General features: G+C 31.8%; 1 protein-coding gene across 9 annotated transcripts in view; it reads left to right on the forward strand.

Annotated features, from left to right (window-relative positions):
* FAM135A (family with sequence similarity 135 member A) overlaps nt 1-20,960 on the forward strand; it is a 125,629-nt gene that overhangs the window by 46,951 nt on the left and 57,718 nt on the right. For 5 of the 9 annotated variants that reach the window (XM_044253921.1, XM_044253966.1, XM_044253950.1 and 2 more), the window contains 5 exons: nt 1,930-2,056; nt 2,752-2,905; nt 6,711-6,788; nt 13,514-13,563; nt 18,689-18,844. In XM_044253921.1, coding sequence (XP_044109856.1) covers nt 1,930-2,056; nt 2,752-2,905; nt 6,711-6,788; nt 13,514-13,563; nt 18,689-18,844 — 565 coding nt within the window. Of the gene's footprint in view, nt 1-450; nt 568-1,929; nt 2,057-2,751; nt 2,906-6,710; nt 6,789-13,513; nt 13,564-18,688; nt 18,845-20,960 lie in introns of all 9 variants that reach the window. The other 4 variants (XM_044253930.1, XM_044253958.1, XM_044253984.1 and 1 more) reach the window with 2 other exon arrangements.

Below are 20,960 nucleotides of genomic sequence, written 5' to 3' on the forward strand. Positions count from 1 at the left end.
GTTTTATTATAAACTTTAAAAAATGTTAGATGTTAATTGAATAAATTAATATGTAATAACATGATAGCTGAATGAAACTTCTTTAATAAGAAAGTGACTTTTTGAAATTAAACTTTCAAATAAGTAGTATACAATATTACTTTTTTAAAAATTACATGTTAGGTTTTTAATGCTTAAAGTTTATTGATAAGATACATTTCTTTAGTTTTCTGAATCTTCTGTTGTAGTTTCAGTAAGAATCCTAACTGAAATATTTGAACCGTTCCTTTTTCTTTATAACTGTTCGTTTTCTTTCTGTATAATGCTTAGTTTCTCTTCTGAGAAATGTACAAACAATTCATAGAGGTTAGCTCAGTTATTCATGTTGCTTGCTAAGGCCCGGACTAGAGTTAGTGATATTTACATCACTAATCCTAGTGAGTTAAATGTATGCTTCCTCTTGCAATGCAGCAGTTTTTGCCACAGACTAGTAGGAGAAAGAGGCAACTCTTCTCCTAGAGACCGTCTACTGGAAGAAGACATTTTTGGCTCAGAATTAGAAGCCAAGAGGATTAACTGTTGGCTCTGGTTAGTGACTGGGAAAGACACTGAGGTGCTGCAGCAGCTGAGGTTGCTTTGCCTTACCCAGCTGCCATGGGCCTTTGTATCCCCTCTCTTGTGGCTAGAGCCTCGCTATGAAAGAAGCAGCATCTCTCCCTGCCTTTTTCCTTGCCTGTAAATGAGAGGTTGGAGAAGGGAAGCAAGGAAAGGGTAAAGAAGAGCTTTATGCTGGTGCATGCTGGTAGAGGGGTCATGTTAAGGGTAACATTCCTCACTATGCTTTGACAAAGTTTTTCCTGAAGTTTCATTACAGATGGGCTTTTTTCCCCTCTAAACAAAATCAAACAATATTTTACAATCTCATCTTTTTAAGTGTTGTTTTTATTAAGACAATTTCTATGATTAACCCAACTACAGACCTTAAATCAATTATTTGTAATAAGTGGGACCCTACAGAAGATTTCTTTGTTTTTTTACATAACCTATTTTTATATTTGAGCTTTTTAAATTATAACTTTTATGACTCAATTCTGAAAAACACATTGTAGTTAGTGTAATTTACCGTTGACTTGCACCTCCCTTCTTTGCTGGGATATAGATATTTAATATTTGCAAAGCAAATTGATTTTGCAAATGAAGACTGCTTTCTGCTTATGGCAAAGTTGATTCACTTTTCTGTCTTTTTCCTTTTGCCGAACTGCCAAATTGTCCAAATGCTTTGGCCTACTTACAATTAGCCAATACTTTATCTCAAAATTGTATATGATTTTAAACATTCAAGCAGAATATGCTTATTGTATAGAATCTATAGTATATTAAATGTAATGTTAATACTAACAGCAGTAGTTTGTATAATATGAATTGAGACAGTAGCTTGAACTACTTGAAGATTGTCTTAATGGTGTTCATAGGCTTGTAGTAAAGGGAAAGGAAATATCTTCTTTTTGAAAAATAGAGAACAAGTAGGTTTAGTAATTTTTCTTTTACTACATTTATGTAGGAAGCTCTTTATTTCTGTAAGTAGAATCAATATACGATTTTTAGGTTTTTAAATTCGGTACCAGTTCTGACAGTCCAGTATTTCCAAATTAAAGCTTGATCCTCATTTGTCGTTTAGCTACTCTGGATCCCACAGTTTTATCTTTAGAATTCTTTAAGATTTTCTGAAGCCTGATTATGGAGAAGTTCTCTCAGGCATCTAGTCTTTTTTATATATTCATTGTCTTTTCATAATTATTCCAGTTATTTAAAGGAAAAATTAAAGAATACTCTAGAAATTATAACCTTGCAAATCCCTGCTCTTTATTCTTATAAGATTTTCTTTTGTAAACATTTAACATTTAAATAGACTGTTATGGCAGTAATAATGTGTAATACTTATTCCTCCAGCTTTCCTCGCCCTGTGAAGACTACTTGGTTAAATAGAAATGCACCAGCACAAAACAAAGATTCTGTGATTCCTACTCTTGAAAGTGTGGTCTTTGGTATTAACTACACAAAACAGTTATCGCCAGATGTAAGAACTAATACATTTATACTCCCTTTTTTCCCTCTTATCTTAAGTGAAGTGTTTTTTAATTGTTTCATCTGTGAATGTGATGTTTATTTATTAGTTGTTTGAGCTCAACAACTTACAGATCAAGTTAGATATGATCTTAGCAAATTATCTTAACAAATTATTTAGTGCAAAATTTAACCTGATAAAGATTTACCAGATTTAATGGGTAGAGATCTTTGACAGCTAGTGCCTTTTTAAACTTGTTACTATCACTTCTTGCTCCCTTAACAGAACTGGTAAATCACTCAAAGGAGCTCATAAAGATCAGCTGCCAGAACTGAGACCCAGCTTGCAGTATTACAAGTACAATTGCTATTCCCTTGGAAGGAAAGGGGCTTATGCTGTAAAAGCAGAGTATCTGTCCCTCAGTGCAAATGGAATTTGAATCTCAAATTTTCAAAAGCCATAATTTAATCTGCTTGCTTTAAAAATCCACTGTAATTGAAATTATTAAAGTCCCATTTTATGTTTTTAAATAACTTGTATGAATAAGAGCAACTCCCTACAATATTGCTGATTTTTTGTGTGTGTTTTCAAATAATTAACTAATAAACGCTTGGGATTTTTTTCCTTTAATTTTCTAAGTTTCAAATGTAATGTATTTAGATTTTTGGTAACTAACACTCTATATCCCAAATCTGTTCTTTGTTTAGGGTTGCAGCTTCATCATTGCAGACTCCTTTCTACATCATGCCTATCATTTTCATTATACACTTTGTGCCACTTTGCTGCTAGCCTTCAAAGGATTGCACAGCTACTTCATTACAGTAACAGAAGAGATTCCCTCTTGTCAGAAACTAGAACTGGGTATGTTAAAAGTAGTCAGACCTAACATATATTCAATTCTTCTCTTCATTCTCATTTTGCTAGTTAGCTGCTTTGCCATAGTTTTTCTGTACTAAAACTATAATGTTTGTATGCTTCAGTTTTACTTCTCTCTCAATTCCATCTTTTTTGACTCTTCATAATTACTTTCTGCAATTGAAAAAAAATTTTTTTATGATATTGAGAAATAACTTCTTGGTGTTAAGTTTGAAGTGAGTCTTTTGATAGCTTTTTAAAAAACATATGTCAATATTCTACTCCTATTAAAATCAGAAAACATACTAGAAAGCAAACGTAATTACCTACAGAATTTTGGGAAAATAAACTAAATCTGTGCTTCTAAATAATTAACAGTCTAAGCAGATTGTAGGTACTTGAAACATTTTTATATACATTTGGCTTTAAGTGATCTCAGATCTTAGTTCTTTTATTTCACATCAGAGAATAATAACATTACTCAATTTTAACATTTTGAAATTTATTTAGATCTCTAAAAAAATCAGCCTTGGTTTTAGTCCAACAGTAATATCTGCATATATGTTATAGTACACAATAAAAAATCATATTGCCTTTATTTTGTATATACCATTTGTAGATTGCAACACGTATTGTGCAAAAGATAAATTTTGGGGATTAGCAAAAATAAGTTTTTATTCAGACCTTTTATGATAGTTTAAAAAGCTTTTCTTTTCAAACATCAGGTAGTAGCTTATAATAAGCACATTTTAATTATCTCTTCAGAATAAATTAATTTTATCAATATATACTTGAATAAATCAAGAATTACTTTTAAATTTTACTTGAATTAATCAGTGTTCTTTGTTTATTTCTTTGTTTCTTAAGGATCTCAGTCTTAACAATATTGATGCACTCTTAAAAATAGTCACTGTTACTGAAAATAATTCTTGGGTTTGAGAGTAATTAGCCTATTTTTATAATTGCCTATTTAGGGATACAAAAGAATTGTAAGAATATGTAATGATTTGTAGCTCACTTAAATTCAGCTGTGAGAAAATGCTGGATATTGTGCCACTGCCTATCAGCAGCTACTCCAATGGATTTGATTAACAGATATCGTTCAGTTGACCATTTGGAATACTTAATTCAAGTATCCCAATGTTTATACAGAGGTACAAGCAATAGGAAAAAAAATTTTTTTTTACTCATATTTTCTTACCCAAGACAAAAATGGTGGAATCCTTTTGATTACTGTTCTCTGAAATACTCTTCTTCCTTGCTATTTTGTATACTTAGAATTCTATTTCCCTTAGGAAAATCTATTTCCCTTGGGAAAATCCCTTAGAAAATGAAAGAAATGTTAGTAAAATAGAACTAATGTAGGCTATCATTATCCTCAACTAATGGAAAAATTATGCTCCATATATTTTTTAATTTGTTTTTTGGGAACTCCAGCACATTTTCTTAGAATCACATTTATAAATTTTGGTTAATGACCAAACTACCAAACTATTAAACCACGATATTAATGAAGGACAGTACACTGTACTTGAAGAATGGAATTATAAAAAAAGTGGTGGAACTCAGAAGCCAATGTGGGATGGTATTTCTACAAGAGAATTTGTTCATTGTTTAGATGTTGAATGATGTAGTAGAATTCATAGAGGCATTATCTTATAGTTTAGAATGCATGTTTGGCTATTTCTGTCACTAGTTTTGGGACTGTATATACAAAGTGGATTTCATTTGAAAGATAGGGTGATCAAAGGGAACCAGATGTGCGTGACTAGGAGGAAAGATAAGGACATCCAAAAGGTAGAGGGTGTAAAGTAGCTCTGGGAGTGAGACTTCTTTTTTTTTTTTTTTTTTTTTTTTTTAAGATTTTATTTATTTATTTGATAGAGAGAGCTCACAAGTAGATGGAGAGGCAGGCAGAGAGAGAGAGAGAGAGAGATATGGAAGCAGGCTCCCTGCTGAGCAGAGAGCCCGATGCGGGACTCGATCCCAGGACCCTGAGATCATGACCTGAGCCGAAGGCAGCGGCTTAACCCACTGAGCCACCCAGTCGCCCATGAATCACATTTTAACTTGGAAAAAAATATTTTTCCTTAAAAAGATGTTTGCTGGTAAAATATGTAATTTGTAATTAAAATGAGCATCTCTTCAAAGCACAGATTTATTTCAAATACACAGTATTAGCACAATTACTAATTTATTAATCTAAGCATGATAATTCATTTATCAGGTTTTAAATTCTGTCATGGTAAGGATGGATTTTATGTTTTATGAATTCGTTTGACCTTACACATGTAATATAATATAGAAAATACCATAATTAAAAGCCCTTCCTTATATTTAATTTCAGGAATTAGTTACAAATGAATATAAACTTTATTCCAGATTATTTGATAAAATATCAGAAACCAAATTCTAAAGCAAACCTAGACTCTAGTCTTAAATAAGCAAATAATAGTGATAAATAAAATTACTAGTATCTCACACATCTTACCTACTCAAAATATATTTGTTGAATAAATGAATTAATGAAATGGCACAATACAGTTTTTGTTGTTACTTGAAAAGTATATAGACATCAAAACAAAGATGATTACAGTTTCCTAGGAGTTTTTAAAATCAAGACTCATCTTCAATAAATATTTATTCATAGCATTTTATGTTATTCTTAAAATTTTCATATTTATATTTTCTGTTTATTATAAATTTTAATTTATCTTGAATGTATCTTCTAGGGAACATCTAAAAATTCTTTTAACTATTTAAAACAATTACATATTCTGAATTATTAACATTATTTATTTTTATCCTAGCAAAATTAAAGTACTAGATAATACTTCCATAAAACACTGTTGACTAAATATCATTATATTCACCAGTTTTAATAAGTGGATATAAAGTAGTTTTGATTTTCTTTCTTTTTTTTTTTTTTTTTAAGAAAAATTCATTTATTTTAGAGAGCGAGCAGGGGACAGGGGCAATAGGAGAGGGATACAGAGTCTCAGGCAGGGTCCATGCCAAACATAGAGTCTGACTCAGGGCTCGATGTCAGGACCCTGAGATCATGACCTGAGCCAAAACCAAGTGTCGGACAATTAACCAACTGCACTAGGCAGGTACCCCTAAAATAATTCTTGAGTAGAGGATGTTTGTTGTATTTCTTTACACTATTTGATATTTTTCTTGAGTTTTCAATTAAGTATGTACTTAAAATCTTAAACTATATCGTGCTTTAAAAAATGTATCTAAATTATTTTCCCTCTTTTAAAATAATGCCTTAAATTCCTTTCTGCTTTTGCTATTTTCTTTTCTCCTAGTTGAATGATGTACATTTTCTTTTTTTTTTTTTTTTTATGACATGTAGTTAAATACTGGTTTGGTACAAGGAGCTCTTACTGGAGATGGAAGTCTGGAATCTAGGAAGTTCTGGAATCTAGGCTTTGGCAAATCATGTAATCTTTCTAGGCCCTAGTATCTATACTTGTAAAAGCAGGGGTTGATCTAGCTCATCTCTGGGATCCCTGCCAGCTCTGAAATTCTGAGTTCAAGAAATTAAAACATAAAAATAATATTGGATTATGAAATGTTGAATGGTACATACATTTAAATAGAAAAAAAGAGCAAAGCAATATAAACTTGAATGTACATCATTTACAATTCTAATAAGCTAATTAACTGAAATACTCTGCTTTAGTGTTCTAACTGCACTCTCAGATCAATACTAAGTCAACTAATAAGAAGTTGGAAAATTCTAGTAAACTTTGTTGTAAAAGGAGTATTAGTAACTAGTGATGTGTGCAATCCTTATAACTAGCCAAGGCCAACATGCAGGTCCTTTATGAACGCCTTCTCAGAAGAAAACAGCCACGAACCCAGAAAGACACCTGTCTAGGTATGTTTAAAATAGGTTAAGTAAGTAATCCCTTTTTATTAGTATGAAACTTTGCTTTAAATTAGTGTCAAATTTCATAAATATGTATTTATTAATATAGAATATTTCTACCACTATTAGTTTAGAACTTCTAGAATCAGTTTATTTGTAGATAAGCTTTGGTTAATTTCTTAATTTATAATATTGCAGTTTGTAATTAAAACTTGAAATGGTAAATACAAACCATGGCTTTTTTCCATATTCTTTTTACAGTTCCTACAAAGAGCACTTTTTGGAAACCATGTTTATTGCCAGAATTTGTTGGTTTAATGATATTAAAGAAATAAAGAAACCACTTCAGTATCTAGTTTTGCTTTTTATGTCAATTTGGATTTATTTTTTTATTGTTCTAAACTTAACGAACAAAATAGTATCCAAAAAAGGAAAATAGTATCAAATCACCACTATTCGGATATTACTGTTTTCAGGGAAATATTCTGATCTCATTATTTTATCTATTTCCGTGTATATTTTAGACTTTTGTTCTTATATAGCAATAATACTTACTGTCCTTTCATAAGTATATTGAAGGTTTTTATTTTATGTTGCATAGACGCATTGCAATTTTTAAAAAAATTATGGAAAGCTGTAGAAATAAAAAATAAAATCATAGTGTTTGTTTCTTGGTTTTCAGAAGTATGAAAATAAGGAAATTAAGGAGAAGAAATCTTTCTTATTACTTCTGAGATGAGAACTAGCTCAGAAAAATTTAAGTTAGGCCAATTTTCACTAAAACTTTTAATGGAAAAACTGATCATATTATCAGGAAAGAAAAAAGAAAGTTTAAAGATGTATTTATGGTCATTATTTTAGAATAAATTTTTATATTCTTATATAAAATGAATATAAAATTAAAGAAGTCATAGTATGAAATTTTGATCATTTCTGACATGTTTTAGTGTTCTTTTAGCAATAAAAATATACCTCATGTTTAAACTATTGTATTGCCAGCCTATCAGTTTACATTTGAGTATTCTAAATTTCTAAGTTAACTGTACAGGATGCTGCTTATATAAGTCCCATATAAAGAAGGTCCCAGTTTTTGGTTGGGTGGGAAAGGACCTGATTCAAACCACAGTGGAGTTAATTAAATAATATTTTCATTGAGATACTAGCCTTAACACCTAGTATTATAATGGCATTTTCTGAGCTGTGTTATAAATATCTGTTGAGTGAATGAATAGATGAACGGATGGGTGGTTTAGAAAATAGATTTAGTCTGCATTTACCATTTGACCTAGCATCCTCACTTTTATTAACCTGTATCATACAAATATGAGTAACTAGTATGTAAAGATTTATGTATAAGCATGTTTATTATAGTATTGTTAGTGACAAAACACTGAAAATAAGTACCTATCAATTGACAAAGATTAGAATATGGAGGAAATCATAAGGCATTCACACTAAGGAATATTATGCAGCTATTAGGAAAAAAAAAAAAAACAAAAGTTTAGGGCTGCATACCAGATTTCTATGTAGAATTGCTGAGAGAAAAAAGCAAATTGCAGAAATGTGTAAAATACAATCATATCTTTGTAAAAAAGTGACTCCAAACCTCCATACTTCATTTTATTGTACTTGACAGCCACTGCATTTTTTACAAATTGAAATTTTGTGGAACCCTGCATCAAACAAGTCTGTTGGCAATACTTTTCCAACAGCATTTTCTCACTCCATGTCTGTGTGTTATATTTTGGTAATTCTCACAATCTATCAAATGTTTTCATTATTACTATATTTGTTACAGTGATCTGTGCTCAGTGATTTTTTTTAATATATTATTTATTTGATAGAGAGAGATCACAAGCAGGCAGAGAGGCAGGCAGAGAGAGAGAACAGGAAGCAGGCTCCCCACTGAGCAGAGAACCCAATGTGGGGCTCAATCCCAGGACCCTGAGATCATGACCTGAGCTGAAGGCAGAGGCTTTAACCCACTGAGCCACCCAGCGCCCCTGTGCTCAGTGATTTTTGATGTTACTGTTGTAATTGTTTTTGGGGCACCAAGAACCACATCCACATAAGATGGTGAACTGATTAACAAATAAGTGTTCTGACTGCTTCACTGATCAGATTTTCCCTCATCTCTCTCCCTCTTCTTGAGTCTCCCTATTCCGTGAAACACAACAATATTGAAATTAGGCCAATTAATAACCCTACATTGGCCTTGAAGTATTTAAGTGAAAGGAAGAGTTCCACATCTCTCATTTTAAGTCAAAAGCTAGAAAGGATTAAGCTTAGGCAAGGATGATGCCTTGAAAGCTATGAACCAACCACTTAACCAAGGTGTAAATGCAAAGTAAAAGTTCTTGAAGGAAATTTAAAGTGCTGTTCCAATGAAACATGAATGATAGGAAAGCAAAACGGCCTTGCTGCTATTATGGAGGCGGTTTTATTTATTTTTTATAAGATTTTATTTATTTATTTGACAGGCAGAGATCACAGTTAGGCAGAGGGGCAGGCAGAGAGAGGAAGGGAAGCAGGCTCATCGCTGAGCAGAGCCTGATGTGGGGCTCGATTCCAGGACCCTAGGATCATGATCTCAGCCAAAGGCAGAGGCTTTAACCTGCTGAGCCATTCAGACGCCCCATGGAGGCAGTTTTAGTAGCAATTTCACTTGTGTGGAATTTAAGAAACAAAACAGATGAGCATAGGAAAAAAGAGAGAGAGACAAACCAAGAAACAGACTCTTAAGTGTAGAGAACAAACTAATGGTTACCAGAGGGAGGGTGGGTGGGAAAATGGGTAAAATAGGTGATGGGGACTAAGGAGTACACTTGTGATGAGCCTGGGTGATGTATGGAACTGTTGAATCACTATATTGAATACCTGAAACTAATATTATACTGCATGTTAACTAACTGGAATTTAAATACAAACTTAAAAAAAAAAAATCAAACCAGCCACAATATTCCCTTGAGACAAAACATAATCCTAAGCAAGGGTCTAACTCTCTTCAGTTTTATGAAGGCCAAGAGAAGTGAGGAAGCTAAAGAAGAAGAGTTGAAAGCTACTAAGATTGGTTCATGAGGCTTAAGTAAAGAAACTGTATCAATAACATCAAAGTGCACAGGATGACGAGCAGGTGCTGATGGAGAAGCTGCAGCATGTTCTCCAGAAGATCTAGCTGAGATAAGGAATGAGGGTGGCTACACTGAACAACGGATTTTCAGTGTAAACAAAATAGCTTTCTACTGGAAAATGATGCCTTCTAGGACTTTCATAGCTAGAGAGAAGTCAGTGCCTGGCTTCAAAGCTTCAAAGAACAGGCTAACTCTCCTATTAGGGGCTAATGCAGCTGGTGACTTTAAGTTGAAGCCAGTGTTCATTTGCCATTCCCTAAATCCTGGGACACTTAAGAATTACGCTAAATCTACTCTGCCTTTGCTCCGTAAGTAGAGCAACAAAGCCTGGATGACAGCACATCTGCCCACAACATGGTTTACTTGGTATTTTAAGCCCACTGATGAGACCTACGGCTCAGAAAAAAAGATTCCTTTCAAAATATGACTGCTCATTGATGGTGTACCTCGTCCCCCAAGAGCTCTGATGGAGATGTTCGGTGAGATTAATGTTGTTTTCATGCCTGCTTAACACAGCATCCATTCTGCAGCCCGTGGATCAAGGAGTCATTCTACTTTCAAGTCTTATTATTTAAGGAATACATTTTATAAGGCTGCAGTTGCCATAGGTAATGGTTCCTCTGATGGATTCAGACAAAGTAAATTGAAAACCTTCTGGAAAGGAGGCACCATTTTGATGCCGTGAAGAACATGTGTGATTCATGGGAAGAGGTCAAAATATGACCATTAAAAGGTGTTTGGAAGAAGTTGATTCCAACCCACATGAATGCCTTTGAGGAGAGTTGCTCAGGACTTTTGTGGAGGAAGTGACTGCAGATGTGGTGGAAAGAGCAAGAGAACTAGAAATAGAAGTGGAGCCTGAAGATGGGACTGAATTGCTGAAATCTGTTGAACAAACTTGAGCAGATGAGTACTTGTTTCTTATGGATGAGTGAAGAGAGTAGTTTCTTGAGATGCAGTCTACTGCTGGCGAAAATGCTGTGTTGATTGTTGAAATGGCAACAAAGGGTTTAAAATATTACCTAAACTTAGTTGATGAAGCAGTGACAAGTTTTGAGAAGATTGAGTCCAATTTTAAAGAAGTTCTGCTCTGGGTAAATGCTATGAAGCAGCATCTCATGCTACAGAGGAATCTTTCATGAAAGGAAGAGTCCATGGATGTGACAAGCTTCATTGTCTTATTTCAAGAAATTGCCATAGCTACCTCCACCTCTGATCAGTCAGCAGTCATCAACATCAAGACAAGACCCGCCATGAGTGAAAATATTACAACTCACTAAAAACTCAAATGGTGGTGGTATTTTTTTAGCAATGAAATATTTTAAATTTATGTACATTTTTTAGGCACAGTGCACATTTAATAGGCTACAGTATAGTATAAACATAACTTTTACATGCATTTCTGATGTTTAGGGAAACCAGAGCATTTATTTGACTCATTTTATTGCAATATTAGCTTTATTGTAGTCTGGAAGCAAATTTTCAATATTTTTGATGTGTGCCCTATGTAAATGTATATTTGAAAAATATGGAAGGATATGTTTTACACTGTAGCTTTGGATTACCAGCAGGAGCCAAATTAAAAAGATTTATGTGAGACAATAATTCACTTTTATATAGTTATGTATAATTGTATATGTGTAAATAAACTTTGAAGAGAAAATAGAATTTTAAACTCATTTGAAAATCCTAAATGATTTTGAAATCAATTCTAAAATTTTTAAGTTTTGCTTTGAAATATTCTTTAAGATGTTTGCCTCATCTTGAAGTAGCTCTTGCTAGCCATAATGCAAACATACCACCTTAATGCATTTAGACTCCTGTATGCAAGGACTAGAATAATGTATCAAAACTCAGAACTTTAGAAAGTTTTTCATTTTTAAAAAATTTATAGGTAGGATATCTAACTTACTAAGATTAATTTTACTGATTTTTTTCCTATCAAATGAAAAGCTTATGAGTAATGTGAAAACAGACATTGACATATGGAAGTTATGACTTTAATACAGGTTCTGCTAGCTTTTTTTTTTTTTAATTTTGGAAAACCTGTATTAGAAGCCATTGATTGACAGTAAAATAATTTGTGAAATATTAGCTGATTTCCTTAGTCATCAGTGGATTGACCAAATTTGCAATCTCTCTCTCGTATCTAGTTACAACTTTATTTATCTATTTTGTGACTTTGAAACTATATGTGTGTCATACTGGTTTTAATTACTAGTGTAGTATTTGTTGTTCACATGATAGGTTGGTTGTTTTACCAAATAAATGTAACTTTATCAAATTTAAATGTTTATTATTTTTTTATCAAATATTATACACTAAAGTCTACCTTATGAAATAGTGATCTGATGAATAAATTCAGGGATGTCTCTGAATCTGTTCTTGCCGTTTTGTGAGAATGACCAGTTAACAAGGTTGTGGAACAACAAGGTTATGGAATTCTGTGTAATTACAGCTATGCTAAAATAGTTCTTGTAGGAGAACTCATTTTAGTTTGATTTCTAATTAAAAATTAGGTGTATCTAAGCATATTTCAGGGCTTAGTGAAATTCCTTCCCTGTAAAAAATGGCCAGTAAACCTTTCTGTTCTGTTAGTTTCTGTAGTCCCTTATAAATATTATCATTTTAATTATAAATTAATCTGTACACTTCTTATGGAGATTATAGCATACATTAAATATTGGATTGTATGGAAAAATTTTGCTTCAGTCTTAGGCTGTCTTCTAGAAAACAATGTATTAAACTAAACTAAAAACTTAATTATTGTTGAAAAGGATTTGTCATTCATTACCATTAAATAACCTATGCTCCAGGTAATTTTTAAATATGTTTTGGCTATAAAAATTAATTTGACTTGAATTTTTTAGGAACACCTTTTCTAAAAAACAAAAAAGCATGTATATATCTAAACAAATGTTAAACTTTATTGAAATTTACAGTGTATGAAATGCAATAAAACCTAATTATAAGTTTGATCTTTTCTGTGATGCAGTTGTGCAAGTTACTTTAGGTCCACAGTATTTCCTTGACAGTGTTAGCCTCTTATGAGACTTGGAACACTGATAATCAGAACACAGAATTTAATAGTTATCATGTTACCTGCATGATTAATGTGTTCATGTCAATATCTTACATTGAAATTCACTTCATTGAATATAGTCCAGATACTTCTCAACCTTCTGGTTTTTTAAAGGTAATATATGCTTAAAAACCTGGGCTTGAACTGCACAGGTATACTTATACATGGATTTTTTTTTTTTTCCAAAAGATACAGTATAGGATTGTAAGTGTATTTTCTCATGATTTTAACTTTTTTTTCTCTAGCTTATTTTTATCAGAATACAGTATATAATACATATAAAGTACAAAATAATGTATGAATCAACTGTTTGTTATTGATAAGTCTTCTCATCATTAGTAAGATATTAGTAGTTAAGTTTTAAGGGAGTCAGAAGTTAATACACGGATTTTTTGACTGCAGTGGGGGTTGATCCTCCAACCCCTATATTGTTCAGGGGCCAACTGTATTTAGATAATTTCAAAATAGTTTTCAGATCTAACATTGAAATATTTCCTCTAATTACTCTTTACTCCTTTCAGAGGAAATGGATGTAGAAGCTCGACTTACTGAACTATGTGAAGAAGTTAAGGTACTTGGATTTCTTTAAATTAACATTATCCAGTTATTTTAGTGGATTCTGTTTCCTATTCTAAATATTTCATCTAAGAAAACTTAGTAATGATTTATCCTTCCTCATGGTAGGATCACAACTTAGTTGATAAAAGACTTTTGGCTTCAGCATAAAATTAAATCTTTAAAATGTACTTTATTCTGCTTATAAATGAAATAGCAAAGATGATTTAACTGTCAAAAGCGTGCAGTTTTTTCAGTTTGTTTACTCAGAAGAATTTCTAGACAAATTTTTAAAGCATCCTTAAACTTCTATATATTTATAAAATGATAGTTTAGAAATAAAAATTGTTTTATTTCAACAAATCAGTGTGTGTCTCAGACCATTTTTCCACTAGTTTATTCTTGAAATTAAATTGAATATATTTTTCTTAACTCCCCCCCCCGCTTTTTTTGGTGATGGAACTAAATGTTCTATTTTAAAAGTTTTTATTTTAAGATCAGTATGTATTTCACTCTCAGTTAGCTACATTAATGGACAAAATCAGATACTTGAGTCAAACAACATATATTTGGCTTTGGAATGTATATCTGTATGTAAATTTGAATGAGGTCTAGATCCCTTTGAAAAGGTATCTACCTTCTCCTTATACAATTATACATTTGCAGGATATACAAGTAATTAACGTATACTCTCCTAAAGGCTTTCCTCACAGCTCAAATAAGTATTTTCATTAAGAATCATTAATGTTGTTATAATAGTTGCCAAAACACTAAACATTTAGAAGTAATCTAAGATGTATGCAATTAATGTTAAAAAAAAATCTGCACTATTTCACTGAGATATTTGAATAAGTAAACACTTTCGAATGGAAAGAGAAATAGTTACTGGAAGATATGTTTTTAACTTAATAATTGATGTATCCATATCAAAATACCATTGGAAATGTTAAAATTTGATTTATTTTAAAGCTCACTTGAAGAAAGTAATAATGACTTAGAAAAACTTTAAAAATCCATATTATTGTAGAGGGACTTTCCCAACTGTATGTGAAAATGTAAATAAAACTATAGTCATGGAAATATAGTATGACTTCTCTAAAGAATAAAAAGACAAGTAAATGGAACTGAGTATCACTGAAACAATCATGTCTAAGAACTAAATATTTGATGAACTATCACAAACATTAGGTTCTCTAAGTAGTATGGTAAAATTAGTTCTTTTTACCATGTTATAGAAATTCTAAAAAGACTAGAAATGTTAAATGACCTCCAAAATTAGGAAAAACACTTGTATATATATGTGTATGTAAACAATCTGATCTTGGGATATGAAATAATTTCTTCAGAGTAATAGTAAAGAACAAAGTATGATATTGATGATTTGAAACTTTTTAAAAACAAATACATGGTAGATTGAAAAGTTGAAAGCAAGCAATATACTTGGAAGAAACTATTTGCAGTATTTAAAACTGGCACATGATTAATGCTCACAAGCTATAAAGTGCACCTATGTATCAGTTTCAAAACACCCTGTGAAAAAGGGATATGCCTATATTTCACAAAAATGCTAATACATTTGCATAAACATGAATATAAAGAAATGCATTATTACTATAAGTTCCCATGTAGCCTTTTAGGAGAATTAGGCAAATTTCTATATACTGATATGGATTATTTAATTCAAGAAATATTTATTGATTCATGATGCCAGGTACCAATTTCATGCTGAAAAGCTCTTCAGGATATATTAATTAAAATGATTGGAGAAAAATATGAATATGATTTTATATATGTTTCAAAAGCAAAAAGCAGTATATGAATTTGATTGTGTGTATATGATTACATATTAAATATTTAAAAGGAGATATACGTAATATATACACATAAGATACATATATATTACACATGTGTATATGTATTCTAAACTTAATAATACAGAAAAGAGTTGCATGAAGGATGGGATTATAAAGGGAAATTTTTATTCTTTGCTCTATATCCATCTATATTAAATTTTAAAAATATGTGTATTCATGTATTACTAATAAATTTTTTAGGTACACATATTTAAATTTCAGTATATAAATGGGCATCATATAGTTTAACATCAACAACTTAGGGTAAATTTTGGCAGCAGATAGACTAGGTAAAAAATTTAATACTTGAAGAGTTCTTACAAATCAATAGGAAAACCTGGTACTTCCCATTTTTCAAGTTTGCATAGGATACCCATTTACAAAATAGGCTAATAAATGAAACATACTCAGTTTTACTAATTATCAAACAAAATTTTAAGTGTTCTCATATCTTTTCTAAACTGTCAGATCGGCTGTGATTTTCTAATAATGTAATGCTTGTTGAGCTGTGGTAAGATAGAGATTCTTTTATATCTCTCATAGATCTCTCACCTTGGAGATCTTTTTCAGAGATTGATTTGGCAGTATATAATCCAAAGACAGAGTATTACTTTTCAGTCAGTATCAAATGAACAATCAGACTCATATACATTATAATTTATAATATAAGAATATTAGCCTAAGTAAGAGAATGGTTAAATGAATTATGAGATACTTGCAATCTAAAAAAGTTACATAACCTTAAAAATGTGCTTTCAGTAAATGATTGACGATAGAGGAAAATCCTTACTCAACGAAAATGGCATAATAGTTTATATGATTCTAGAGTTTGTGTTTATAACTGAAAAAATGAAAGGCTCTACACTAAAATGAACGTAATTTTCTTCTTTATCTATTTTCCTAGTCTATTTAAGTAAGCAATATTTTGTAATCAGGATTAGTGACTGCTATGAAAAAGTGCATGTCCATGTAAGACAAGATAATGAATGTTATTTGGGAAAATACTTTACCATTGTAAGATCTTATTATTCCTGCCTTTATACATATAAAACAGCTTGTCAAACTTAATCCTAATTTCCTTTTGACATAAAAATATTATTATTTATATTTTGAGACATATTATAAAGATTTATGTAAACTAGAGGAGTAGTTTATTTATGTTTGGAAGGATGCTTTCTTAATAATGTAAGTACTGAAGTCCTCTCAGAGCTTGGTCCCATGATTTCTGAAAAGTAAAATTAATAATTGCAAGGTATCTAGACAGCCTTGCTCTCGGGGGATTAAAAAAAAGAGTTGTTTACATTATTCAACCTATGGCGAACTAAGAGAATTATTTCTACTTGTGTGTAGATTTATACTAAGAATAGCACTGCTTGCCTTACACGACACTGTCTAGTTACTATCAAGTGCTTATTCGAGTCTTTTTCTAAACTCCGTTGAAACTGTTCTTGGAAGAAGTCTGCATGCTCCCATTTATTTTAGAGAGCACTTTAATTTTCTGTATGTTCTTAAGAGAGACGTGAAAAACTTGTTTGTTTCATTCCTAATACATCTATAAACTATTTTCCGGGGCAAAATACATCTGTAGGTTTATTAGACATTGATGATTCAATATTTATTACATGTTGAGTCTGTTAGCTTCCATTCCAGAATTCTGGAATTTTTCAACATTTTCTGAGTTTGTCCATAAATTTGGGGGCCTTTTTCCTTATCTGAAGCCTGTAATTCCTTATTCATCCATTCATTTATTCATTTACTAAATATTTAGTGACTACTGTGTACTGGTAACCAAAGTCACGAGAGTAAAAAGACATCATCCCTTTCCTTCTTACTAATTTTGCTGAATTTTTGTTTTATGTCCTCTCTGAGTTAGCATAGATAAGTAGAAGCTCAGTTTGCAGGGGGAAGAAGAAAAGCCTGCAGAATTGCAGGCTTCAAAATGAAGTAAAAATAAACTGAGTAAGGATCTATCATATGTCATAAGCAACATTTTGTGTTTTTTTTTTTTTTTAAAGAAAGGGAGGGTAAAGATATAATTAGTACTCTTTAGGATATACTGAACTTGAATACCTTCCTTTTCACATCCAAATATAGTCATCTAGTAGGTGATGGGTCTAGAGCCCTGGAGAGATGTGATACAGATAGAAAGATTTACTATATATTTATTACTATATAGATGGTATGGCTTTCAACCTTAACCTGAATAGACTACTTCTGCCTTCTTTAGGATGGGGAAATGAAATCAACATCTATCTATATACTTAACGGTAGATTTCCTAGTATTACTAGTAATTGAAGGCAGATTTTTCTAGCAAGATTTTATCTGCCTGAACACTGCTGCCTCAGTGAATTAACAAAAAACTTGTCCTCATAGTAAAAATGCTTGTCCAAAAGAGAGGAATCATTCCGATTTATCGTCTTTTATTATTCTTTGTCCAAAAATCCTTACCTATTCAAGAAATACAAATGCCTTATAGAAGATTTTACATTTCATTGTATAATTCATTAATTTTAACTTGTATCACCAGTTTAGGTGAATATTTAAATAAATGAGTAATTTAATACCACTATTAGAACACTCACAACAGTATATTAAAATTGTTTACCCACTTTTCTTTCCTTACTAAACTGAGCTTCTCATATTAATCTTTGAGTTAGATCAGAATGTGGGCCTTAGCATTTAAAATGTGCTCAGTAAACAGTGGGTAAATGGAATTGTTAGAAAAGAGAAGTGTTTGACGACTCTCTAAGAGAATTACCATACGCAATATGGAACCTTAGGAACATAAGAGTGAAGGAAAAGCAGTTAGTACTTTAGAAGGTATCTCTCTCCCTTCTGAAGAGTTACAGATCTTTTAAGTACTTTACTTAGCATATTGGAGAAAAAAAAAATCTCATTTTAAGATTTTATTATCTTCTAAAAATTTTATAACTTTCATCATGATTTGTACATTGTTTAAAATTCCCAGAATTCTAGGGTTTGAAGTTGATCATGCTCTGTAGAATCCCGATTTGTAATTTTAAACTATATTTGACATTATTTCAGTAACAAGATATCTCAGATACTGAAAGATCAATTAAGTTGTTGAAAATTGCTACAGTGACTATCACATAGGAAAAGCCATTGGTCACTTGATTTCTACACATACAAGCACATGTACATACACACACACACACATTTCTTTTTAAAACTAAAAATTTGCTTTTGTATTAATGTTCTCAATAACACATTATATTTAGACATGGTAAGTCTCAGGGAGCAGTGAAGTTCTTTTCTTGTCATTTCAGAAAATAGAAAATCCTGATGAACTGGCAGAACTTATAAATATGAATCTTGCACAACTTTGTTCACTTCTAATGGCTTTATGGGGACAGTTTCTGGAAGTTATAACGCTACATGAAGAACTAAGACTTTTATTAGCACAAGAGCACCATACTTTGAGGGTAAGTTAAAAAGCGATGTTAGACTATTTTGATGTAGAAATTTCTTATGAATAAAAAGACTGATATTTACCCATATGTTGATAAATTGGAAAAGAGACATTTACTATTGTGTTACTGTTTGATTTCTTCTTTTAAATATTTTATTTATTTGAGAGAGAGAGCAGAATGAGAGAAAGCACAAGCAGGGATGAGAGACAGAGGGAGAGGAACAAGCAGATTCCCTGCCGAGCAGGGAGCCTGATGCATAACTATATCCCAGAACCTTGGGATCATGGCCTGAGCTGAAGGCAGCCACTTAACCTACCGAACCACCCAGCACATGCTCTATCTTAGTTACAATCCCTGCCAGTAAGAAAAATCATCCAAATGTAACCAAAACAAGAAAATATTTTGTTACAGTCTAGCCCCTGGAACCAGAGAACAGTATTATAGCCAGATAGCCAGGTGTCGTTAGGAATAGAAATCAGGAACAAGAGAGCTATCTTAAACTTTAGAATCTTTCTCTCCAGCAAACCCAGAAGGTCAGAGGGAGTATAATCTAGACATACATGTTTACTGTAGGCTTACTTTGGACCTTGTGCAGACATTTCTGTACAATTTTGTTGTATAACTTATCAAGAGGCTTTGATATACTAAATGTCTGACTACTTTTCCAGTTATCTCCTTAAATGTTCTGTACACACATTAATTTTCCTGACCTACTAGCAGGTCCTCAAAAACACTAGTTTTCTTGTTTCATTTTTCTTTTCTTAATTATAAAACATGAATATCAGAAAAGTGCATAAAACATGCACATTTTAACAATTAATTAAAAGCACATATCCTTTTAACTCTCACCCAGATCAGGAAATAGAAAATTGTCAACAGCGCAGAAGTCCTCTGTGTGTTTTCCAATTTCTGTTCCCACCCTGACATTGAGAAATAATCACCATTCTGTCTTTTGTGATGAGTTTATCACTTCTCTTTTAGTTTTACCATCCATTTATGCATACTAAATAATACAAGTTGTTTTAGTCTATTGTTATTCTGCCTATGTTACTGAATTCTATATAAATGAGATCATGCAGTGTATATTATTTTTATCTTGCTGTTTTCACTCAAGATTGTGTTTGTGAGATTAATTTGTTTTTGTCAGTAGCTTTAGACTGTTAATTTTCGTTGGTGTCGTATATTTCATTTGCATATACCCACAATTAGCGTATCCACTCTATTGTTGGTGGACATTTGGATTGCTTCTAACTTCTAGCTACTACAAACCAAACTACTACAAACATTCTTGTGCATATTTCCTGGCATGACTGACTTGTAAGGGAAATTGCTGTACCACAGGATATGCATAACATCAGTTATTTACTAGCAGATGCCCCACTCTTTTCCAAAGTGGTGCCAGTTTTCACTCCCACCAACACTGGATGAGAGCTCTTGTTATTCCGCATACTCCCAAACTCTTGATTTTGGCAAATTTTCAAAATCTGGCTGGTCTGGTACCATTGTGGTTTTAATTTGCATCTCTCTGATAACCTGTGCAATTGAGCACTATTTTATGTGACTATTGGCTGTGTAGATTACTTATTTGTGAAGTGCCTGAAAATTGTTTGACCATTTGTCTATAGGATTACCTTTGTTTTTATTCTAGATTTGGAATACTTTTCTATGTATTCTAAATACTGGCCTTTGTTATATTTTTGTAAATAAATCTTTTGTGTCACAATTTGGTTTTTTTCACTGTCTTTGTGCTGTCTTTTGATAAACTAGAGGTCTTAATTTTAGTGTTAGTGCAGGTAGAAGAACAGAGCAGAGGACAGACATAGACTTCTCCATACTTGGACATAATAAATGCAGATCAGCAGGGAAAAGTTCGGATTTTAAATAAATGATGTTGGGACAATTAAGTGTTCATGTGGGAAAATACTATATAAAATTCAATTCCAGGTGGCTTGAAAACAAATATGAAAGACAAAATCATAAAACTTATAAAATATAATAGAGAAGTTACAGAGGAATTACTGAAGTAGTACAGAATCTTTTCACCAGAATCAAAGTTACCATTTTGGCATATTTTCTTTAATCATTCCTTCTTTTATAATTAGGTACATACATATACACATACAGATGT

Source organism: Neovison vison, chromosome 1, assembly GCF_020171115.1.
Source record: "Neovison vison isolate M4711 chromosome 1, ASM_NN_V1, whole genome shotgun sequence".
In the NCBI taxonomy this organism is placed as follows: Eukaryota; Metazoa; Chordata; class Mammalia; order Carnivora; family Mustelidae; genus Neogale; species Neogale vison.